General features: G+C 37.5%; 1 protein-coding gene across 2 annotated transcripts in view; it reads left to right on the forward strand.

Annotated features, from left to right (window-relative positions):
* The first annotated feature begins 2,997 nt into the window (after nucleotides 1-2,997).
* LOC149185395 (lysine-specific demethylase JMJ27-like) overlaps nucleotides 2,998-25,933 on the forward strand; it is a 134,357-nt gene continuing 111,421 nt past the window's right edge. Inside the window, exons 1-6 of one of the 2 annotated variants that reach the window (XR_016257378.1) lie at nucleotides 2,998-4,058; nucleotides 5,871-6,007; nucleotides 6,451-6,550; nucleotides 6,636-6,768; nucleotides 6,871-6,931; nucleotides 7,095-7,863. Coding sequence is in view for 1 of the 2 variants with exons in the window: in XM_089417918.1 (XP_089274044.1) it covers nucleotides 3,291-4,058; nucleotides 5,871-6,007; nucleotides 6,451-6,550; nucleotides 6,636-6,768; nucleotides 6,871-6,931; nucleotides 7,095-7,863 (1,968 nt within the window). In the remaining variant the exon portion in view is untranslated. The remainder of the gene's footprint in view (nucleotides 4,059-5,870; nucleotides 6,008-6,450; nucleotides 6,551-6,635; nucleotides 6,769-6,870; nucleotides 6,932-7,094; nucleotides 7,864-25,933) is intronic. The other variant, XM_089417918.1, reaches the window with a different exon arrangement.

The raw sequence follows: 25,933 nt of genomic DNA on the forward strand, positions 1-25,933 counted from the left end.
AGTTGAAGCAAAGATGAGCATGGGATCCAGGTATTGAGGAATGTAGTCATGTTTGGACTGCTTGGAACCATGACATGGACCAACAGTTCATATGGGATCCTGGTATCAGGTTACAAATGCCTCCACGTTAGACAAGTGTGGATTGCTTGAGGGTAAGCTATCTTGGGGCTTGAGGATTTGTCATATCCCCATTTTTATTTCCCTCCATAGTAAAGTCAGGGTGGATTTCCAGGGCACGGGATGGCCAGATCATGGGAGAAGGTTTATGCCATCAGGGGTTCTGAGGGAGTTTTTACGGGATCCGATGGCATTCACTGGCATATTCCACCACTCGCACAATTTGCCTTTCGTTCTGTTGCATTTCGACAAGTTTTAAAAAATTGCATTATTATGGGGCCAGACTTAATTAATTATGTTCGAGGTGGCATTCCGAGAAGATTAATTCATGGAACACCTCAGTAAGCTTGTTGGAACCAGAATGAGAAGATCTACATGATGAGATGCTGAGAAGTGGCTTTAAGTGGTCAGAGAGTGTATGGTGGCCAATTTACCATTTTCCCACATTAAAAATAATATTTTAACTGAAATAGAAAGAGGGAAACATGCTCCAGGATTAAAATAATAATAAAATAGGAGGTTCTAGAGGGTCCATCATATTTATAAAAAGAGGAGGAGGAGGCCATTATGGGACATCTTGGATTTGATATTTCTTCTTGTACGAGAGGTTGAGAACTCGGTTCTTTACTTCAGCAGTAGCCCTAGGACATAAACCCTTGGGTTTGCCACTAGGTGTTGGACGAAAACCCAACCCTCTTGAGGGGATTTCACAAAGAAATCTCACGGTGCTTCATTGGAGTTTGGAGAGAGCGGTTTTGTCGTAGCAGGTTTGCAACAGTCTTCTTATCGAGCCATCTACATCATTCGCAGAATCTTTCATTAGTTGGGTTAGAGATCTTTTTTATGGGGTGCTTCATTAGAGTTTAAGAGAGCGATTTTGCCATAGCAGGTTTGCAACAGTCTTCTCATTGAGCATCTACATCATTCCCAGAATCTTTCATTAGTTGGGTCAGAGATCTTTCTATGGGTTTTGCTCCACTTTTTCGGGAAGCTCAGGTTCCACTAATCCTTCATGTTGATTTGCTCTATCCTTCATGTTGATGTACTCTTTTCAGTGGAATAATAATCTTTCATCAGTTGGGTGAGAGGTCGTTTTATGGGTTTTGCTCTGCTTGCTTGCAAAGCTCAGGTTCCACTAATCCTTCATGTTGATGTACTCTTTTCAATGGAATAATAAAATGGCTCAGTGATTTTTTTGACATCTATTTGCTCGTAGTGTTTATTTACTATTATTTTATTGTTCAAGTTTATTTCTGGTATCTAATGTTAAAATTTCCATTAAAGATATTACATATTTGATTTATGACAAACATTAATATTATTTATTATTATTTCTAATTTGTTAAATAAATACTATTTTATTATTTTTAAATATAGTTGCATGTGACAACATCATCTTAGAGGCACAATGAAAGAAACAGAGTTTCTATGTCTTTTTTTTAACGAGTTGTTTTTCGTGTGACATTTTGGAAGCTTTTCGTGGATTTTCCTGTCTAATTTCTCTAAAATTTGTCAAGAATTCATTGAAACCACAAGCTTGATGGGTAACCCCTCCACAATAGAAGTGCCCTAGAGGTTTTTAAGGGTGTTCAATCCATATATACAATAAAAAAACTAGTTTAAATAACACAAATCAAGATTTCACCTCAATTTTTTCGATCCCATTCTAGAAACTCCAAAAAGTTACACTAAAGACAACTCCTTTTTTAATAATGGTAATCAATCAATTGACAAATAATAATTATTAATTTGATAATATTTTCTTATTTAAAAAATATTTAATTAATTTTAATTTCAATTAATGTAGAGTTTTTTCTAGGAATGATAAATTTGAATTCTATAATGTGCACAATTTGAGTGGTTAAGGGGTTTTCGAGAGCATTAAATACATTTATGCATTCAAAAACATGTTTTTAAAAGTAAAAATTCATAACCTTTATTCAAATGATTTTTTTTAAATTTGAATTCTATGATTTGCACAATCTTATTGCTTAATAGATTTCACACTAAATCTATTTATGTATTCAAAAACACATTTAAAAAAATAAAAATTTACAACCTCACTCAAATTTTCATTATTTCAACCAAGAAAATAAAAACATCTGAATTTATCATATATATATATATATAAAGCTTGGCAAGACTAGATCTTCAACATGTTCAATATGTCACTCCGATCTTGTCTATCCAAGACCTCGTGGATAAATTTAAATATTTGTTTAAAAACAATAAAATAAAATAATATTATTGAAGAAAGTAAAAACATTTCAATTTATTTTAAATTTAGAATTTTTTTTAAACACAATAAAATAAAAAATTGACCACTATCTAGATTCATTTGGCTGGAGCGAAAACATGCCCACTTACAGACTACCAAGAGATTCTGGTTCTAGAACGTGGTTTTTCTTTAAATAAAAATGATAAATTAACACAGACTGCCACTGAATTCCAAAAATATGGTTTTTTCTTTAGATAAAATTGATAAATTAACTTAGATTCGTAATTAATCCCTCAAGATATCTTGACCTCACTCCTCGTTTGAGGACTTGATAATTTTTCTAGATGTAAAAGCAAAGAAAAGAAAATAAAATATATATATATATATATATTCCCATTGCTTTCCAACCTAATCCCCACAGGCTCGAAAATAAGAAACGATTCCCGTCAATAGCCGGTCTCATACACGTCACGACCCTTGCGTCGCTCCTCACGTCGTTCGATGTGAAATGAGGGTGAGCTGGCGGCAAGAGAAGAACCTGGCCACGCCGCAGCGTTGGGAATATTCTTAGCCAAGCAAAACCAACGGACGAAACCGTAATTAGTTTATAGTAGTCGCCAGTTGCGTTTTTCTCACCCCGGGTGAAGTGCAGCGGCGTGACTTTCACGTTTGATCCGCGGTAAATTCCAGCCTCAATCTCTACTCTATTTTTGCGTCACACATAATTATCCTTTTCCCTTGGTACTGTTTGTTTTTTTCTGTTGTATTCGAGAGGTCGCACTGCAAAAGAGAAACTGCAAGATGGAGGCTGCCTTTTGTTGTAAGGCATGCATGGACTGTTCTCTACATTAATTGTTAATGGTGAGGATCTGAGGTATGCGTGGGGAAATTTCGGTGTTTTTCGGGGATAAATCGGTTTATTTTGGCTTCGTTTTGGGGTTTGTAGGGTTTAAAGATGGAGTCTTTACCAGACGAATTGCGGTGCAAGAGGTCAGATGGGAAGCAGTGGAGGTGCTCCGCCCCGGCCATGGAGGGCAAGACCCTCTGTGAAAAACATATTCTTCAGGCCAAGAAAAGGGCTGCTCTGGCTTCTGCTGTAAAAAACCCTAGCTCTACGGCCATTGCTCACGGTGGTCGCAAGGTTGAGAAGAAATTAAGTGGCGAAGAGGCGGAAATCAAGGGGAAGCACTTTCATCTGAAGAAAAAGTCTCATGGTCCGAAGAAATTAAGGGCGGAGGCAGAAGCGGAGCGCTTTGAACGGGGAAGCAGTATTTATTTGAAGGATAATTTGAAGACGATGCATTCCGGTAGCGATGGCTCGAAGAAGAAATTGAGGGTGGAGGGGGAAACGGGGTTCTCTGAACGGGGAAACGTGTCCTCTTTAAAGGTGGGAAGGTTCGGTGACAGTAAGGATGAGCTGAAGAAATTATGGGCGGTGGCAGAAAGGGATGGCTTTCGCACGGGGAGGGGTAGCGACCCCTATTTGAAAGACAGTACTAAGAAAAGGTCTGCTGATGATAACAATGATGAGTCGTTAATTGGCTCTGGGATGCCCGGAGCGAGGAAGAAGAAGAAGAAGAAGAGAAACAAGACAGAAATGGCTTCGCAATTGGATGGTAGGAATGGGGAGAGTCCAGCTATGGATTATGAAGACAGCAAGAATGTTGACGGTGAATCGATTCACGATGCAAAGTTTAAATCTTCGCGGCATTCTTTGAAAAAGGTCAGTTCTAATTCTCCTTAATTCCCGTCTTCTTTGTAGGATTCTGCATGTAAGGATCTCGAACCGAGACTATGGGCAACATGTCCTAAGCAAGAGTTGAAATTCAGTATATTTTCTCGTGGCATTATTGTTGATCAGAAATTTCTAGGGCTTCAGTTCTGTTTCCATCTGAAAGACCCATGTTTGATTTTTTACTTGGGCACATCTGCACCCGAAATACTTGTTACCTCATTTGGCAATTGAGCACCTTGTCAAATACCCGGGGTTTGATTCTTGCGGAGGCGTATCTGCACCCGAAATGCACTTCGTCTTATTTGGGCAGTTGCCAAAGTCCTTGGGAAATGAGTCACTTAAATCCCCGGCCTGTTGTTTAGGCGTGGACTTATATTCTTAAGTACAAATAGCCAGGTTGAAAGTGCCCTCTATTTCTGCATGCAGTAAAGCTGTATAGTAGCTAATTTCTCGGAAAAATTGAAAAGTTCGGTCCATGCGAAAAACAAAACCACTTAAAAGAAACGGTCCAAAATTCACACTACATGGCAGAATGGGAAAGGGAAAAGAACAAAGGAAAACAAAGTAAAAACAATCAGATCGTGCTTGCAAATGATCTCAAACCTCAAGGGAAAGATGTTATATCTGAAAAATGGAGATAAGATATGCGATAATTAAGTTAATTGAATTCAAATTTTAGACTAAAAAGTACAAGACACCGATAAAGTATCTGAAAAATGGAAATAACATATGGGATAATTGAACCTGATTAAATCCAATTTTTAGGCAGAAAAATAACAAGGAACCGATAGAAACTGGCATAAATGATTCATTGACAGGCGTAACTCGAGTTGCACTGTACTTGAAAGTTGCCTTATCGGCATATGTACATGGGCATTGTTATCTGCACCTGTGAGCCGTATGGGGACCTACTGCACTTGAGACTTTATGACCTCCTCACAAAGTAAAATCGTTTATCCCTGTACCTGTAGTTCAAAAAGTTTTCAGCCTTGATTGTACCTCTACCTTTACCTAAACGACTCCATGCCACATAGCTGTTTACAAATGTACGCAACAGAAGGTGAAGTGAATGGGCAAAATTATTATATGTCCTGAGTGATGTAAACATTTAATAACTTGTAGTGTGCAAAATTTGAAGGCCAGCGATACTGACTATCGTTAACTTTATAAAAGACATCAATATTCAATAAACTAGAAAAACTGTAAAAATAAAACCTTTGCTTTCTTTAAACAAGTGTTTTATTCTAATTATGGAATAAACCAAAAGAAATATGTAGTCCTCAGATTGGGTTCATTTGGCCTTGTTCTTATTCAATGCGGGGGACACTCTGTGTGAGATAATTCTCCATGGTATCTTATGGCAAACCTCTTGACTATATTTCTGATGTTTTTTCAGTGTCACAAAAAAAATGTACAATGACAGAAGTTAACCATGCTGATGATTGATGGATGAACAACTTTGCCCTGGGCTGAGTTGTGCAACTAAGCATGCCAAAATTATTTCCAATAATCATGTAGTGTGTATCCCGTATGGTGCACTGACTATGAATTTAGATTAAACTGTGAAATTGTGCATTCAACTTGGTTTTAAATTAATGGGGATCCAATTAAATGAAAATGTTACTCATAACTGCCATGTATGGGACCAGGCCCCTAAACTAGACTCTGGAGTTAATTTCAGTTGTAAGTGTATTTTGTCATGCTATCAATTTGATCATTGTGTGGAGTGGCTGCTATTTTGCGTTACTTTTATATGGTTAATTACTTTTGTTGAAAGATTATGTTACATTTTTGTTCCAGGATTTTTCTGCTAAGAATGGAGATCTATTGGGGCAAAGCCGGATGTGTCATCAGTGCCAAAGGAATGATAAAGAAGGCGTAGTTTTCTGTTCTAATTGTGAAAGAAAGCGTTATTGCTTCAACTGCATTAGAAGATGGTACTTATCCGTATAACCCAGGGATAAGTTAAATGAAAAAAGAAAAAAAAAACTTTTTTTCATCTTTAGGACTGTGGAGAATCTATATTATCTCTGCACAATACTTATAAAACTTTATCTATGGATGTAACATATGGATGTCCAAATCTTTTTAGGGTCTTCTTGATATTATGCAAAGTGTTTACTAAATTTCCTAATCCAAATAACATTAACTAATTTAAAATACCATAAATATTCCATTTCAAAGGTTTAATATTTCAGATATTAAGCACATCAGAATTGTAAAATGCTGAATATTATGAGTAAAATTGTTGTTGCACTTAATTATGGCATTAGTTGAATTTTGAAGGACATAATGTTAGTCTGATTGTTGATTTGGCATGGCTTTGAGCTCTATTCCTGTCTGTTTTAATCTTTCTGCGGATATGGAGTGGGAAATATAGGTACCCTGAACAGACTAGAAGGGACATTGAGGAGGCTTGTCCTGTTTGTCGCGGGAATTGTAATTGCAAGGCATGCTTGCGTGAATATGGTCGCCCAAAGGTAATTGATTTGTATTTTTTTTAACTGTCAATGTAATTGATGCAGATGTGCATGAAAAAACTGTTTTTCTTCCTGGTTTGGTCAGGCCAATGGCAAGGAAACAAATAATGCCGAGAAGATAATCCATCTGAGGCACCTGCTATATATGGTTCTTCCTGTGTTGAAGCAAATTCGGGCTGAGCAGTTGTTGGAACAGGAAGTGGAGGCCAAAATTCGAGGTAAATAAATTAATATGTTTCTGAGACAAGTGGGAGTCATAATGTTACTTTATACTTCTGGAATTTCACAATCAATCATTCTGTAATTACATTTTTGATCAGGAATAGCATCAATAACAGAACTTCCGAGGGCCAAACTCAGTCCAGATGAGCGCCTGTATTGGTATGCATATTTTCATTCACTAACCTGTCAAATGAAATATTAATACACACCTGTTCTGATTATGATGTGAATTTATATATTGTTTAATAAGAACTTCTTCAGAGAACCTGAATTATGCTGGTTATCTAACATATTAATCCAACATGTTTGCTAATTTTTGCAGTAACAACTGTACAACGTCTATTGTTGATTACCATAGAAGCTGCCCAAATTGTTGTTACGATCTCTGTCTCATTTGTTGTCGTGAGCTCCGAGAAGGCCGTCAGCCTGGTGGTGATGAAGCAGAGTCTGCTCAACAGCAATCTCAGGAGAGAGCTAATGCTCTTGTTCGAGACAATCATGGTGCCTTAGCAAGGAGATCTGGCTGGGAAAGCTCGTCCCATGCCTTAGATGTTGGCATCGAGGATCCATCGCACCTGTTACCTGATTGGAGAGCAAATAGTGATGGTAGTATACCATGCCCTCCTAAGGAACGTGGTGGCTGTGGCAATCAGTTATTAGAGTTAAAGCGCATTTTTAAAGTAAATTGGATTGCAAAACTTGAGAGGAATGCTGCAGAAATGGGCAGTAGCTCTAAAGTTCAAGAGGCCTTGAAAGATTCAGAATCTTGCTCTTCATGCTTCCAGTCTGATTGTCAAGGAAAGAATGGATTTTCTGACAGCAATCTACGGCAAGCAGCTTTGAGAGAGGGTACAAATGACAATTTCTTGTACTGTCCAGCTGCACATGATATGAAGAATGGAGGTCTTGAGCATTTTCAGAAACACTGGCTAAGAGGGGAACCAGTTATAGTTCGGAATGTTCTGGAAGACACAGCGGGTTTAAGTTGGGAGCCCATGGTCATGTGGCGGGCTGTACGGGAGACTACTAAGGGAAAATTTAAAGAAGAGACAAAATCGGTCAAAGCTATTGATTGCCTGGATTGGTGTGAGGTAAGATTTTCATCAGAAGTTTCAAAAATATTGTGGCTTAAGCAGGCCTATTGTTAGCATTCATGAAGAATCTTTTTGATCTGCTTAAGCAGTGGTCTGCAGGTTTATACATTTATCACACAAATACACCCTGCAGTGTTTTTATGAGATGATTCTTTTTAAGTTTTTTGTTATTGTTTTTACATACTGTGTGTGGCAATATCTTAGGTGCGATTGAACTGTTTCAATTCAGATTGCCTGCTCAGTTTTAGTAACTTCTTAGCTTTTAGAACATCTAAAGCTAAATGTGTGGAATGTCGGAGAAGTTCTATAGAGGACCTTGGCAAGCACCAGATGACTCTTCTATGTGAAAAGGAGTGAGTTAGTTAACTCGTTAAACTGACTGATGTTGCCACATACTGCTTCTTTGAATTGAAAAAATCTGTGGTAGAATGTCCGAGCCAGATGACAATTATAAGCAAATTAATCAAGTCATTACACTGGCTGATATCTGTCACAGACTGCTTCTTTGAATTGAAGAAATCCTTGGGAAGATTTGAAAGATCAAAAACGTTCTAAAAGGAAAGGTGTTTCCCATATAGTTAAAAGAGTATAAATCAATGGTAATGGAGCTGAAAAGTCAAGTAAGACATTCATGCAGCCGAAATATAAATAGTCGGAAAGTCTTCGACAATCCCTTTTATGTTGATAACCATCTTTCTCTATTCTTAATTTTTTTTTCTCCGCACTTGTTTTCTGAACATTGAAGCCAACTTTTTATCCTTCGTCTTATGGTGCCTGATCGTGTTCAGAGATTTCTTTCTTTTTGTTCACAGTCTGCCAGAAAATAGTCTCTAATTTGATTTTTTTCTTCTAATTTTTGCACTGAGAGGCGCTCTCCAGCCCTGTATGGTAGAGATGTTGTAAATGTCGGCTAGGGAAAACTCAAACAATATGAATAACTGTGGAAATCTCCACTCTCTAATTGCTACCTTCTACGGAGAGGCTTATCTTAAAGGTATCTATTGGCTTTCTAGTCCATGAAAAGGGGTGAAGTGTCCACCCGAAACGTCGGACAGGGAAAACTCCTACACAGTTCATGTCTGAAAGACTCAAATAATATGAATAATTGTGGAAATCTCCACTCTCTAATGTCCTATCCTGTCCTGTTATGTAAACATTTTGACTTGGACAAATTACATAAAAATAAAAAAATAAAAAAAATAAAATTATGGAAGAGATGTTCTCATGTCATGTAAACATTAGCAGTTTTGGGACTCCGGATTTCGACAACCCATGGTATTCTTAACCCATAGTTTCTCCCATGGTATTCTCTTTAATGTAACCTATTTAAAGACACAGTAGTCGCAGATCCATCCCCATAACCATCACCGATAGCAGATCCACCAGCAGAAGCAAAGGTAAGGGAAGACTGCACGGCAAACATTAGTAAAGGTAGTATAGGTATAGAAAGCTCCAATTCGAAGGCCAGTGTGAAGGCGATATGTAAGTATGTCTGTGCTAAATGTGGAGTTGACACGTGTTCCTCTTGAAATGAAATAAAATAAAATAAAAGCAATGTCGGCTATAACCAACATAGATCAACACATATTAAAATGTTTTTTTTTGATATTAATATATTTTTATATATATGTCAATATTAATTCATATTAAAATATTTTATTAATAACTAGTTGCATGTTTTATGAAATTTTACCATTGGCAGTTTTTGGGTTCCAGGTTTTGACCACCCATGATATTTGAAACTTCATATATATAGGAAAAAAATGTTAAAAGAAAATATTTTAATGTTGTATATAATAAAATATCTAACGTGGATTATGAATAAAATATTTTAATATGAAATAGTATTGAAGTATACTTAAAAATATATTAATAACAAAAAAATAATTTTAATGCGTGCTAATAAAATGGCTCAATGCACAAGCTATATATATCTATATATATATATATATATAGCATTCAAAAATACAATTTAAACAATGAAAATTTACACATTCTTTTTGTACTCTAAAAGAGTTGTGCACTTGAAAAAATTTGATCCCTCTTAGCTCATGTTAGATCCATGCTTAAGATGGATCTATGCTAGTAGACCCCATTCCAGTTCCATTTGTTCGAAAGCCCATGGCATTCGTTCGCTCAGATTCGTACTGGGAGCCATCACCTTGCCTAACATCCTTGTTAGTATGAAACGAAACTACCATTTCACTGGTGAATGTGCCAGCAAAGGGAAAGGTGGAGGCACCACCAATAGTGCCAGCAGATTGAGTTGTAGCAGTTGTGTCTTATTCAGTTTACTCAGTTGATCTAGCCTCATAAGCATAGCGTCAACAAGCAGCACCAAAGTCGAACAATGGATTGAGGACTAAAAGAAGGAATGTCACTCGTGGTTTCAAATGTAGTAGAGCTGCCACCTTGCTAAGCATCATACCTTCTAGCTCGACAACTAATTCTAGATTCTCTCATTTAAAATCCTATTCCATAGAAAGATCGAATGGCAGTTCCTTTAACTAAGGGAGGGTGCTAGGCATTCTTACCCTACTGCCCTTGTTGTTTGGGAAGCTATTATTATCCTACAAAAGTTGTTTGCACTAGAGGGTTTGACCTTATGTTGCAGCTAAGGTTTATGGATCTCTTGCTGTGGCGAGAGTGTTACATTATGATTTGGCAAATAGGGAATGTAATTTATTTATCCATTTGATGGATGAGTGTGTGCTATATAGCTTGATGACCTGCATATCCGATGTCCTCACACCAAAGAAGGAGCACAGTCAGCGTTTTGGCCAGTTCGAGTAAAGTGCAAAGCTTATTGACTGGAGAATCAATCCTTATTATTGTTGCCAATGCATAAGCACAACTTCTAAGATGTTAGTTATCACTGTCAAAAGATCTACTGTTGTTTAGACTTTGTCGAATATTGTTGAGACAAATATATCAATTTTAAGTTAAGTGAATTTAATACTAATCCATGAACTTTGTATTAAACCAGTTTAGATTTATCTTAACTTTGGATGTACAAAGCGCCACTTTGTATTAAACCAACCTAGATCCATCTTAACTCTAGATCTACCAAGCGTCAAGAGGGATCAAACCTCTTAAGGTGCAAACCTATTTTAGTGTAAAAAGAGATTTGATCCCTCTCGATGCTTGGTAGATCTGGAGTTAAAATGGATCTAGGTTGGTGTATCTAGGTCACAATGTCATATCGAGATTGAAAAAGTGAAGAATTCTTGTACGCTTCAATAGGTGGGTGATATATTTTAGGGTCTCCAGGGGCAAATGACAATATTATAAATTGTGGACATGGAGGTGGTTTGATTGCATGCCCCTCCATCTCATAATGTTATCCACTCCTTTATCTTTAACTATTACAGATGAGCGTTGATTCCCACAGTAAGATTATTATCTTAAGTATGATATAGTACTTTCAGTTTGTATTTTATACCATAGATATACGTTAATTTCAAAAAAATGTAATATTTATTAAAGTTTCTCCCATGCTCCTTAGAGCTTGTTCGCAAGTTTCTTCGCATCTGTGTCATGAAATTGGATAACATTCACCGTATTCTTGTTGTCCAGTAGGTAGACATTATGCACTTCTAGTGGAACTTAACTAGAATTACTAAACTACTAAAAGGTCAAGTATACTGTGTTGGTCTTAGAAAGTGGCCTTTAATTACTATATTAGATTGTTGCTACTAATCTATACCAAGGCTCAAATTAATAAGTATATAATGCGAATTTAAATATAGTTAGTGTTCTTTGGTTAATTTCTTTTTTCCTCTTCTTAATTTCTTTGTAAGGGAACCCCTTCAGGCACTTCCTCACATTTTGTGAATGACACTGAGGGTAAATGTTTTCAGAGTACAACATGTACCCCTAATCTAGAGCGACTCTACCAGACTGGAATTTGTGACCTCTCAACAATTTCTTCCTTTGAAACTGGTTGCTTCTGTTAATGTCCTATGTTATAGTAGTCAAAACCAAGCTTAGTCTTTTTTATTATTTTTTTGTCAATTTGTATATTTGCTGCTATGATCTCATAGAGATCAAGTCTTAGTGTCAATAGCTAAGTCACAGGACACGTCCTCCAAGGTCCCTTGCCTCGTATTTTACGTGTCGGACACGAAAACGGCCCTAAAACTTGTCGAAAATGTTTTTCATCGTGTCCTGTAAAATGTAAAACGTATTCGCCGGTTTTCGTCGTGTCCTACATCTGGAAAACACGTATTCCGTTGATAGAAAACGTTGCTTGCATAAGCTGTAATTTTTTTTGAAAGAAACAAATAATTTTTGAGTGGGGAAGCTTAATGATCAAGTCTAAGCCCTATTATTGATATGCTATTCATGGTAATGTTAAATTCTTAAAGTAAAAGTGACATTCTCCTTAATCTTCATTTTCATCCTTTACTTAAATTTTTAACATTACCATGAAATGACTTAGGATGTTTGAGAGTGGTTCCGGCCTCATTGGATTTCATATGGAGAAAGTAGAATTTTAGATTTCATTCAAATGCAACAGACTTATCAGTTTTTCAGGATTTTAGGATTGGGAGATTGTAATGTTTCCAGGTGACACCACCTTCCCGGGCTACCCCTGCCACCAGTAGAGGACGTGGTCTACCTCCTATAGCTTCTACTTCTAGTTCTTCAGCTTCTTGAGCATAGCAAACTCCACTACCAACTCCACCAGCACCAGCATCTACATCTAGAGGGAAAGGGAGAGCTGTGGCATTTTCTCGCAAGAGGGGCAAAGGAAATCAATAGGATTAGACTTTAGTTATTTTCTTATGTGCTTGTAAGTTGTACATGAACAATGAACATTGAATATTCAAGAATCAAGACCAAGCATATCACATTCTAATTTCTAAATAGTAAATTTTGATTCTATTTATTTTTTTAAAGTGAACTATGAACTTTGAGAAGTAATTATATTTTAATTTGATTAGATAAGTTGCAACCTGCAATTTAATATGGATATATAACTATATTTCGGTACTATATTTCGTGTGTATATATACTCGTATATATATATATATATTTTATTAAATATAATATAAAACGTGTCCCCTGTGTCCTGTTTCCAGGTCGCTGCGTTTCGTATTGAATACTCGTATTTACGTGTCCTCAGTGTCTCGTGTCCTCGTGTCATGTGACTTAGGTCAATAGGATATACTAAAGTTTGAGTGGTAGATAAAAATCAAGTTGTCAAAGTCTTAAAAGGTCTAGGTTTAGTAAGTCTAAGGTAATGTGTTATCCAAATCATGAGTGAAGATAGTAGTGGGTCTTTGTTTCCTCATCATTGGGACGCTTAAGTGGTGTCTTTTAAAGTCAGTTGCAAGGTCAAATCGGATATTTCATCATATCATTATCACCACAAGTTGTTGCTGTGCTTCTCTATTATGCTGCGCTTGAACATTTCAAATTAGAAAGTCACCATTACAGTTAAAGGGAGTCCTGGGCCGCGTGGAGGATTGCAAATACGTTCATTTGCTCTCAAGAAGGCATCGAGTAGGTTTCTCGTTCTCCTCAGATACTCTGAACAACAAATGAAAGTTGCTGTGTTTTGGTTGCAGGGGATGCACTTTGCTTCTGCAAGTTGAAGGTTTTCTTGCTACCACGACCATCCTTAGGTTCCATATTTCTCTTTTTAGCATAATTCATGTTGTGTGCTATTAGTTTCATCGTTAGCAATCAAGGAGAGCACCCAAAAAAGCTTGCAACCCTCTTAACGTTTAATTCGTTGTGCTTTGTTGCTGCGCTTGTGTATTGGCAAGTTTGCTGCAAATAGAAACAAAAAATTGCTGCATTTTGGTTTGTGAGTTGAGTTCTTGTAGTTTGAGCTTTTTAATATAGGGGATTTCCATCCAAAGCTTGCCAGAAACCCTCATCTAAACCCTAATTCCATAGTTGCTACACTAAGTCGTTGAGCGCTTTTACTGTATTTAGAAACCCTAGAATTCTCTTTTCATTGTGAGCCATGACAAATGTAGACAGGAAGAAAAGGTAGGGAGACATAGTGAGGTTTGAGCCTTAAGATCTTGCCTTGGTAAATTTAGATCCAACCATTAGGGTTGCATTTTTGCAGAGTGGTTGCATCAGGCTTTGTGAAAAGATACAGGGTTATAGGGTTCAAGGGACCAAAGAATTTGCTTTAAACTTCACTGGTGTAGAGGCCAAGGTTGGAGATTTGAGGTTCCCAGTGTCAGAGGTTACTATTTCAGCTGCTATAGAGATCCCTCTGCATGGAGAACAATGGTTCAAGGGCATGCCTTTAGATATAGTTAACTACAAAGATTTCCCAAAGCCGAAGTATAAAAACAAAGAACATGGAGCTATTGTGCCAAGGGAATATCTGATTGAGCCCTACAACAAATTACTCAAGGTCATTCAATGATATTTCACCTGTGAAGGTAGATTTGCGAGGGTTTAATCAGTATCACTTCAGGCTATTGATGCATTTCACAGGTAAAATCCCTTGAGCCTACCTTTCTACTTTTTCAAGAGCATTAGTAAGATGGCAGGTAAGGTTCAGGGTAAAAAGAGTCAAGTAGAGCCTAGTCTATTTCATTTCTCTTTGATCAAATTGTTTTTTTTTTGTTCTTTAACATGATCGGGTATTCCAACTTTCTATGTATTCCTTTGACTAGCTGGGCGTATTGCCGAACATACTGCCTTAGAAGTAAAATAAACTTGCAATACATATAAAATTAAATGATTTCACCAATACTGGTTGACTGACTGCTCCTGTTGAGAGTGGCGCTTCTTGCTTTGCTGAGTGGAGTTTTCCCCTTGCTGGCTCTAAGTGATTGACTTGATATAGTCTGTGGCTTCCTCATGATGCTTGCATTTGTTTTTGAGTTCTATTATTTCGGCTTTCTGCTTATCTATGTCTCTCTGTTTATACATGTTCTCTATTTTCATTTCCGACCTGAGATCTTTGAGTGCTTCATTGAACCTACCTATCATGAACTTGTTTGCTCTGCATGTTGGACAACCATCATTTTTGGCAACTCTTTCTATGGGGTTGCACTCCATTTTGATCCTTTGACTTGCTGAATCTTTTGTAGTTTTTTAATTCCTCTTATATGTGCTGTTGTTGATCTTACTGTTTTTTTTGATATACCTTCTATTGAGATTCTTTTGCCCTGCTTCTCTGTCCTTGGAATGGGAATTTGATCTGTTGCGGCCTATTACCACACAATAGAGACTGATACAGAGCAGCGCCCAATCTGGCAAAGAGAAGATGCTCTGAGCTTGATTTGAAGAAATACTATGAAGCCTATTTGAAGGGATGTCCACTGAGACTTTTTCAGAAGCTGAATGGATGATGGAGAAAGCACTGTGAGAAGGCAAATGGAGCTGAAGGAAATGATGAAGATTTCGAGAAGAGGGAGACACTGATAAAATGACTCAAAGGAATGGAGACACAGGGCAGAATGCTATGTCAATTCAAGGGAGGGATACACAGGGAGTTATTGGGAGTGGTATGCTTGTTGGAGGAAACGAGAACGCTCTTGCTGTTACAGTGTTTGGAGATGGCTGAGAGAATAACAAAGAGCTCACAGAGGGACAACGGGTGACCCAAATATATGAAAATGCCTGACTGAGAGATTGCTTCACTGATGGCTTGACACAGAAAACTGAAAATAGATAACTGAGAACTTTTGCTATTCACTGAAGAGTTACATAAGCTTGCATTGAGTTTACTAAGCTTGTTAATGAACGCGAGGATACATGTCCTGTTGCAGTGTTTGAATATGGTCATTCGATTGCAATTTATGAACACATTTGTTTCTTGAAACTTGACACTGATATGACAAATATCGGCTCGATTCAGGCAGAGAATATTTCTGTCTTCCTTGGCCTGCGGGCTTTGGATAGTGTTAGATTTTATTTGGATTTGCTGATTATACTCCTGTAGGTACCAATTGAGTGCCTCTGTTAACAAATCTGCCTTTTGATCTTCTGGTGTACTCTCACTGATGTTTTGATTTTCCTCATGCTTTTTTCCATTTTTTTGCTCTTTCATCATGAGGGATGTTGTAAATTATGGGATGGAAATGCAATAAATTTCGTTGTTTTCCTTGATGCTTCCTGCTTCTCTTTCTGTAGCCTTATTGGCAAGGTTATCAGCCTCTTTATTATGTTCTCTCAGGACATGTTTGAAGTTGACCCTTCCTAATCCTTTTAGATTCAGTCTTATCCTCTTATATATTCTGTTCATTGCCGAATTATTGGGGTTTTTACTATTGATCATTGCTTCAATAACAATTGCAGAGTCTCCTATTATCATAGGATCTCGGATTGCTTTTTTTTTTTAAATCCTTGAGCCTAATAAAAGACTATAGGCTTCTGCTTTGTTATTTGTGGTTTCTCCTAGGCCCCATTCGTAGGTGACGATCTCTTTCCCATTTGGATCACTTATCGCTCCTCCTGCTCCTGCTTTCCCTGGATTGTTTTTCGATGCCCCATCGAAAAAAAGATTGAATCTATTTTGTTTTTTTCTCCACTCTTCAAGTTCTTTTTCACTCATCCTTAGTTTCCAATTTCTTGCTGTAGGAGCTTTCTTTGGTCTTGCTTTCCCTGTGTTTTCCAATATAGCTTTGCCAATCCAATCTCTCTCCTCTTGCTGAAGATTGTTGTGATCCACTACTGACATTCCTTTAGTGTTTAAAATTTCTGAGACTAAACCCCATGTTTTTGATAAGATTTTACCTGTTCTTGGCTTTTGGTCTTTGAAGATACTTTTATTTCTAGTTAGCCAAATCTGCCAACACAGTACTGCTGGAAGGCATTTCCAGAGCTTGATTATTGTAGCCTTGTTTTTTGTAGAGTAAGGGTAATTCTTCTCCCATGTTTTATAAAACTCTGAGAAAGTGTTTGTGAAGTTTAAATTGATTTCCAGCAGGCTTGTAATCTGCTTCCAACATTCTCTGGCTATCCTGCATTCCAAGAAGAGATGCTGGATGGACTCTTCCTCTATCAAGCACATGGAGCACCTAGATGGACCCTGAATTCCTTTTTTTTAAAGTTTTCAGTAGTTAGTATTTTTCCTTTGAGAAGAGTCCATATAAATGCTTTGATTTTAGGGAGACATTCAGTTTTCCAAACCACTTTCTAGAGGCTCCACTCCTGATGGTTTTGTTGTTCTTGAAGTGCTTTGTACCCTGTTTTAACCGTGTATCCTCCTCCATTTGGATCCCAAACATAATCGTCCTCTTCCTCGATGCTTATGGGCACTGCCCCTTTGAGGTGATGCTTTAATTTCTCCCATTGTCCTTTTAAGTTTAAGGGGATTGTTGGGATTTTCCACTCATGCCAAGTTTGTTGATCCCATGTTGAAATTGAATGAAGAGTGTTCAACCCTCTTTTTGCCATCCATTTTTGTATGCCAAGGAGGTCCCGTTGAAGATTTAGGGGCTCTTTTCCCATTATTCTGTCATCCCAGATTGACACCGATTTCCCATTTCCTGAGTTTTAGATATATGATTCCTGACTAAGGGGATTATTTTCTTTACAAGTTTCCAAACTTGCGTGCAAGGCCTCACAGGAATGATGTCTGTCAGTAACTTTGTTCTGGTTTGATTCAAGTATTTTGTGGCGAGGGTTTTTTTCCACCAACTTTCCCTTCCGGTTATCATTCTCCATATTATTTTCATCCCTAGTGCAGCGTTCATTAAGCTTGGTAAACGTATGGATAGACCTCCCTGTTCATATGGTAGTGTGACTTGATCCCACTTTACGAGACTAAATTTTTTGTTCTCTTGCTTTCCTCCCTACTAGAGAAAGCTTCTTATGATTATTTTCATTTGCTTGTGAGCGCTTGCCGGAGCCAAAATAATCGCATACTAATATATTGGGAGAGCTGAAAGTAGTGCCTTAATCATAATCACCCTGCCTGCCATATTGAGCCACATCATACCCCATTTTTGTATTTTGTCCTTCATTTTTTTCAACATGTTTGCTACATACTTTAGATTTCACGTTCTTCTTGGCTATTGGAAGTCCTAGGTAGGTGAAGTGCGTCCATCTTGCTTGTGTTGGAATCTCAAGGATTTGTGAGATGTTCTGCATTATTCTTGGAGGAGTGTTCCAACCATATATTCTACATTTTGAATTATTTAATAGCCCTCTGGATACCTGAAGAAGACTTTTTAAAATCTTCTTGCTATTATACTTGATGCCCTTCCCAATAAAAGAGTGTCATCAACAAAAAGAGAATGATTGATATTTTTGACTCCTTTTGCAATTTGGATACCTGTGATTTTTTTTTTTCCTTTGATTTTCCAATGCTGCACTTAGCGTTTTAGCCATTATAATATATAGAAATGGAGATAGAGGACATCCTTGTCTCAACCCTCTTGAGCTCTGAAAGAAGTTGCTGGGTCTTCCATTTATTAGAGGCGCTATCCAAGGGGTTGAGATGCAAGCTTGTATGGTCTCGATTATGTCTTGAGAGAACCCAAATTTTTTAAGAACTGCTGTTAGATATGTGTGGCTGACTCTATCAAAAGCATTTGCCATGTCTAGCTTTATAATAATTCCTTTCTCTTTCCTTTGAATGCTAGTATGAATTGCTTCCTGGACAATAATCACATTGTCAATTATTTGCCAGTTGGGGACAAAGTCGCCCTGATTTTCAGAGATTACTTCAAAGAGGACTCTCTTGATTCTATTGGCTATAATTTTTGTGATAATTTTGTAGGAGTTGCAGAGAGATATTGGTCTATATCTGTTGAAAGTTGTTGGATTGGAGTCCTTTGGAATTAGAGCTAGATATGAGGATTTGGTATTTCCTCCCATTTTTTGTTTGAATTTATTTTTTGTCATTCTCATGAAATCTTTTTTTATGACATTCCATTGCTGCCTATAAAAGGTGATTGTAAACCCATCTGGCCCTAGAGCCTTCTCTGGATGAAGACTCCATATTGCTGCCAACACTTCTTATTCAGAGATTTCTTTGTTTATTTCTGAATTTTGTTCATCACTTATTTTTTTTGGATGTGTTGTAGAAAATCCTCATGATCTATTGGTTGTTCATTTGCTGTTAATAGATCTTTGAAGTGGTTATGGGTTGCTTTTTTTAATTCCTCCACTCCTTTTATTTCTTGTCCATCCATTTTAATTTGGTCTATCTGATTTCTAGCTCTTCTAATTTTCATTGTGTTGTGAAAGAAGATAGTATTTTTATCCCCTGCTTTCAGCCAAAGGCATCTGGATTTCAATCTGAGCTCTTCTTCTTCCTTTCTATTTTGCCTGTATATTTCCCAAAATAATTCCTTTTCTTTCAAGTAATCCTGCTTATCCTCCTCTTTGTTTTCCTTTTCTTCTTGCATGTAGTCCATTTATTTTTGCAACTCTATTTTCCTTTTTTTTTAATTTCATTCTCTCTTTCCCATATTTTTAGCTTTATTCTCAGATTTTTTAATTTTGTTTCCCATACATAATGGGGAGATCTTGTAATGTTTTGTGCCCATCCCTCTTTGATTTGAGTTCTGAAATCTTCATTGCTGTCCCAGATTGAGTTGTATCTAAAAGGAAGAGGACCTTGATTGTTTGTTATGCCCAAAATAAGTGCTACAGGTTTATGATCCAAAGTTGTTGTATGAATATTTGTTATGCCCAAAATAAGTGCTACAGGTTTATGATCCAAAGCTGTTGTATGAATAATTTTGGATTTGAAAGAGGTGTATTCAGCTGCTATGTTTTCTTGAACTAAAATTCTGTCCAACCTCTCCTTTATATTATTCTTACCCACTCTCTTGTTGCTCCATGTGTATTTCCCGTTACTTGGCGGGATATCAACTAGATTGTGCTACTCCATTATTTCTTCCAAGGCTTCTCTTGACGGATCCGCATGATAAGTCCCTCCAAAATTTTCTTCTGTCTTTCTAACCAAGTTTAGATCACCTCCTAAAATTATTTTCCCATTTTGACTTTTTGTTAGTACTTCTTTTACCGAGTTCCAACATTGTTATTTTTCTTTATAATGATTTGGAGCATATATGTTAATGAGGCTGTAATTTTCCTTTGTGCTGAGATATTTTAAATTTGTTTTGATCCAATGCTTGCCGATTTTTTGATTTGTCCTTCATAATTTTTTAATTTTGTATCAATTTTCCAGTTTCTTGACTGTTTGTTTTGGTCTCCTGTATCATGAAAATGTCCGACACTTCTTTCGTTAGGATGTCTCTTGTTGCATTTGCTTTGTAGGTTGTGCCCAGACCACGATAGTTCCAAGAAACCACTGTCATTATTTATTGGTTTGTTGGTGCACGATGCCCTTCCCTCTCCGCTGATTTTTTTCAATGTTTCCTGTATTTTTCCCAAGGAAGGAGTCCATTGGTTGCCGAGTACATAGAGCCATCTCTTTGGCAGCCGCCGCTTCACCCCTTATTTCCTTGTTGGATTTTTTGCCTGCTTTTTTTTGGTGTTCATTGATTTGTAGGGTCTCTTTGGATTGGTTTCTAGTTAAGATACGGTCCACTGATTGGGGGGGGGGTACAGGGGAACGAGGGTTTGAAGGGACGGTGGACAGAATAAGGGGATTATGGGAATGCGATGGGGATTTAGGTGAGGGAGGATCTATATTGTGTTCTAGTGGCCCAAAGGGGTTCGAATTTGTGAGGTGTGGGGGGAGGGCAGTGGAAGGAGATGGTGAGGAAGTTTCATTTGATACCTGGGCTGCGAAGATGGGGGGGAGGTTGCTTGTTGGTGGGTTTCTTCCTTTTTACTTGTTCCCATTTATTTTCTTGTTCCTCAACATTTTCACCTTTTTTTGTTTTGTTTTTGTTCAGAACATCTATTTTCAAAGTGACCATATTCGTGACATGCTTTGCATTTGAATGGGATCTGCTCATAGTCCAGCTGCTGTATATGCGTCCATTGGTCGACCTTGATCTTTATCGCTTCTGGGAGTTCTTTTCCTAGATCCACTTCTACGCATATTCTGGCACATGCATGCATATTGTCTTTCGGTTCACATCGATCTATATATTTTCCTTCTGCATTTCTTATCGCCTTTACTGACTCATCTCCCTAGCAATGTAGAGGGTGATGAGGTAACCTGACCCATACTGGCACTGCACTTGGCACATCCATTTCAAGATCGAAGTCTGGGGTCCATTGGTTTAGGTATAGTCCTTTGGCATCCATGAAATATGGGCCATTTTTGAAGATCAGATCTCTGTCTTCCTTTGTTTCAAAATGAAAGGTGGAGTCCCCTTCCACAAAATCTTATTGTGATTTTCCCATTGATGGTTGAGCGCCAGTTTCTTTCGACCCATCTTTGGACCGATTTGGGGGATGACCATAGCCTAGTGAACTGTCCAACTAGACCACATTCAGCGAGAGACAATGTTGCTCTGCGAGGAAGAGCAGGAGGAAGGGAGATTTCTGGAATATCATCGAGCTTTTTAACAAACTTGTTACTGTTGGCCTGATACTTGGAGGTCCTATAGCAGCTACAAGGGAGGAAAACACATCATTTGCTTCTTCATTTCCTTGGATTCGATCTGTTAGTGGATTGCCCTCCTCTGGGGGATCCATTGGCTCTAAGATCTCAGCAGCAGGGAGGCTGTTGAGCGACGATTGCATGCAGAGAGGGAACTTGCTAGGTCATAGTAGCAGGCTCGCGTGCACAGCCCAGTGAGCTAGAAGAATTTTTTCGAATAAAATTCCACAACCATCAATATCTTAGTCACAATAGATTGCACACTTTTTATTGTTGGACTCTGATCAAATTGTTAGTGGTGGAAGAGTTGAAGAAGAAAACTCAGTCATGGCAGGCATTTTTGGATTCATCCAAGTTGACAGCGGAACTTTCAGAGAGTCCCTGGAGCAAAAAAGATACACCCTCATCAATGGCAAAGAATGTTCAACTAGCAGTAGAAAGCTCAGTCAAAAGGCCATAGTCTTTAGTTGATCAAATCTTCAACGAGGAAATTGGAGCTACAACAAGAAACTCTGATCAAAGGAGAGTCAATGCAAGAAAAGAAGAAAATTGAATTGGATGAAGGGAAACACACTTTCCATAAGCTGAGGAAGCAATTGAAGGAAGCTCAAGATGAAATTACTAAGCTTAGAGAAGAAGATGAAAGGGCCAATTAAAAGATACATGACCACTTGAATATTTGTGAGCCAACATCGTTTGAAGCTAAGTATATGTTGAAGAGTACTCTGACCCTACATAGACATCTCAAGAACATTTGCAAGCAAAACCTCACTTTGAAAAAGGCTCCGAGGGTTACAGAAAACAGTTATAGGAGGCATTGCAGGGAAAACAAAAGGAAGAAAGAGGAAATCTAGACTTGTTAGCTAAGGCAGCAAAGGTTTGACTTTGCACAGGAAACCAAGATAAATTTTGCTTTTTGCTTTTTTGTTTGAAGTGCACTATCCTATATCAATCATATCCTCCTCATTTTTGGAATTTTTTTGTAAAGGAGGCAAGTGACACAGTGATGCAGCAAATTTGTTGTGCTATTGTTAAAAGCATTAAAATTTGTTAGAGGACTAGGATTTTGGCACTATTTCTTATGTATGGAGGCTCAAGAAGGTTTTTAAGGTTGTCAAATCATCAAATAACTATTTTCCTCGGTCAAAGACCCCAACACTTAGGCAAACCTAGTGAAAATTTGTTGCGTTCAGTTGCTGCGCTTCTGCTGTAGGTGATGATATTCAAGGATGGGAGGTTATACAGTATGAACAGATGTTATCCAATAGGTATTTGATGTTTTACACGTGTCTTTCATATGTGTGAGACATTCAGAAGTTTAGGAGGTGGTCAGAGGCATGGAAATCATGAACTCGTTGCGTTTTTGCTAAAGAAGGAAGTAATTTTGCTGCGCTTCCACACAGTCAACAGTTTGACCTTGCAATTCAAATCCAAACCTCATGAAATTGATTCTCATGGTTATGAAAAATGTCCTGAAGTGTTTTGGAGGTTCAAGCCTCATCTTTATGCAACTATTCAATGTAATTTATTAGAGATTCCTTTAGTCGAAGCAGTTCCCTAATTTCTAGAAAGTAGTTCTTTATTCGCTGCTAGAAAACTGAATCTTTTTGGGGAATTCGATTCCTAAAGGGAGGAACTAATAGTTTTTTATGTATATATGATGTATTCTAACTAAGAAAAGGTTGGGTCAGGGTGTGATAGAGAAGACATGAGCATTGTACATTTTCATTAAAAAGTTTAGGTGAATGATGAAGGCCGAAGTCTACTTGTTCAGGGATTCATGTGTCAGCCTTTTATGGTGATGTTTATCTCCTGTTTTTGTTCCATTATCTTATGTTATTGCCCTGCTTAAATGTCATGTCTTCAATGCTTAGTTAAGCAAAATTTATTTCAGAATTCACTTTTAAGTGCTTTGTTATAAGTAACTGAACATTTTAGTGTTTTTCCTCCATTGTAATATCGAAAATTCATCCTCAGCTAGATGTTTTAGATGTTATCAATTCCACTACTCCTCAGCTCACCTCTCTACAATGAAATTTGACAAAGACACTATAAGTATTGCCTACCTTGCCCCTGTCTAAGGATTCCTCATTTTCCCACCATATCACTGAAAATTATTAGCTCAATATGACTCCATTGCCCAATGGATTTCCCGTCTTCCCTGCCATCAAACTATTAAACCTATTCCTCTCTGATCTTAATACCTAGCCTAAAATCTAAGACAGCTAGTCATCTAAGTGACCGAAGATTCATATCGAGAGAGCCCTCTCTGAAGCTGGAAGAGCTAGATTGCAGTTTTAAAGTGTTTTGAGGTTACCTTTGGGTTCCTCTCCTCAGCCTGGAGGAATTACGAAGTGCTAACAGCTTCAAACCCAATGAGCTAACCCACTAAGATTTTTTGGTTATTATTGTGAATGAGGTATGTAGATTAACTTCTCAAGTGAAGGCCACCCCAATTATTTTTGAAAAGTTGACAACTTAGTAAACCAGTGTTGCAAACATCAGCATTGGTATAAATTGGCAAGCGTCCGGAAAACCAAAAATTTATAAAAAAAAATCTGTAAAAATTGGCAAAATTAAAGATACCACCAAAATATTGGTAGAAGTCGGCAAACATTGGCTAGGCCAAAAATTCACGATTTCACGTTTTTTTCATGATAAAATCAGATGTTTGCAACGCTGTAGTAAACACACCTTTTCATGATATTTCTATGCTTACAAAACCTAATATTTAGTAAAGTCATTGATTCATTGATTTAGGAGCAGTGTTTAAAAAAAATCTGATTTTTCCAAATTTTTTCTGAGGTTTTCAGGGCACTGAGTTTTTTTTAATGAATTTTCAGGTCCATGTTTATGATTGCCAAGCTATATTTATTTTTTTGTCCGTTTTTCCAAAATTTTCCGACCTCTCAAATTGATGACCCACTCTGATTTTTTGCTGATGCCTGAGTTATACGATATTGATTAGGAGTCATACTTATGACAGTCAATTGCTTCATTACTTCAATTAATAATGCAAATGCCAAAAAGTGTCATTAAAATAATTCAGCCACACTGTATCACATTATTCTCATCCCAATGTAGATTCTCATTTAGTACCTTCCTTATTATCACAATATGCCCAATATAATATCAAGATTGCAATTGGAGAGATAATCATCTTTCAACAAATAAGGTTAAGCAAATAAATGATTGTCATGGACTCGTCAATACCCAGAAAACCAGCATAGAGGAAAGAGTGACAATTTTAGCACGCATAACTTTCCTATATAACAATTATTGGTATGCAATTTAATTATAATACTGTTTACTTATGCCATATAGCTGCCAAACATCATATAGAGTCCCTACTTTGATGGTGTAGAAAAATTTCACTTAGATCCAATCCGGTTTCAAGTTTCATGGAATTTCATCAAGTTTAATGCACAACCACATATTGATTGCTGCTGTCATAAAATCTTGTAAAGTCCAAAATCAAAACACAAGAGTCTAGTCTACTTTTTGCTGAGACAAAACAGCAGCAAACCCACAAAATTTTGTCACAAATTTTTGGGCAATAGACCCTGGAAAAACCCCGAAGGGAAAACCAGTGAGAGAGAGGACATATTTTTATTTTTCAGAGAAATTTTATAGCAGTAATAAACCAGCAATAGATGTAACTTATGTTCTGGAAAGCATGCCTGGATTTCCTAGAAATTCATGCCAGAATTCCTCCTTGAATTCTGTGCCTTTTCTGCCTCGATTTTTGTGCCCTCCTTGCTAAAAAATTTGTGCCACTTGATGTATGAACTCCTCAATTTTTGTGCCCATTTACTGCAAAATTCATGCCCACTTTGCCTCGAATTTTGTGCTCATTCAGACTGCAATTAATGCAGTAGAAACCCCTTCGAATTTCATGGCACTCGCGAAATTTGTGCTGCTTTTTTTGCTGTACGGCCCTAGCATTTAATGCAACATATCCTCCATGATTTATGTACTGTAGTTGCTGTACAATTGCTGGAATGTGTGCCTCGATTTCTTTGCTGTATCCTGCCTCAGAAATCGTGCCCTCTCCTTCGAATGTGTGCCCTTATTGCTGCTGTAACTCCTTTTCTTTGCGGTGCAAATTCTCCTTCCTACTCTCTTCTCCTCAAACAATACTCATGAATGACAATGGTTACTTTTCCTCCCTTGGGATGTCTTTTGTTTTCCTTATGAAGTGACATAATCCTAAGATCCAGTGAAGCATGACCCTTATAATGCCCTTCAAAACTCGTGGGTCTTGACGAGTCATATGCTGAAACGAGTCACTCTTAGAAAACCCGCGCCTAAGACCCTTACCTGTGTTGACTCACATAATACTCGCGTTGACCCGTTGACTCACATACGACTTGAATAAAACTCTTATGGACTTGTATAAGACCAGTTGACTCGCATACGACTTGAATAAAATTCGTATGGACTTGTATAAGACCCATCCCTGGTAGCAAATTTCGATTTTGTTTTGGATATCAGGTGGAGGGAAAGGAAAAATGTACTTTGCCAAGTCTTATATGGGTCATTCCCGATTCATATACGAGTTGCTGGGTCAATAGCCAGACGAGTCTTATATGAGTACGAGTAGTGCAAAACTGA

This window comes from Pinus tabuliformis, chromosome 3_2 (genome assembly GCF_031772625.1).
Source record: "Pinus tabuliformis cultivar Carrire ecotype Pingquan chromosome 3_2, CPIR1, whole genome shotgun sequence".
In the NCBI taxonomy this organism is placed as follows: Eukaryota; Viridiplantae; Streptophyta; class Pinopsida; order Pinales; family Pinaceae; genus Pinus; species Pinus tabuliformis.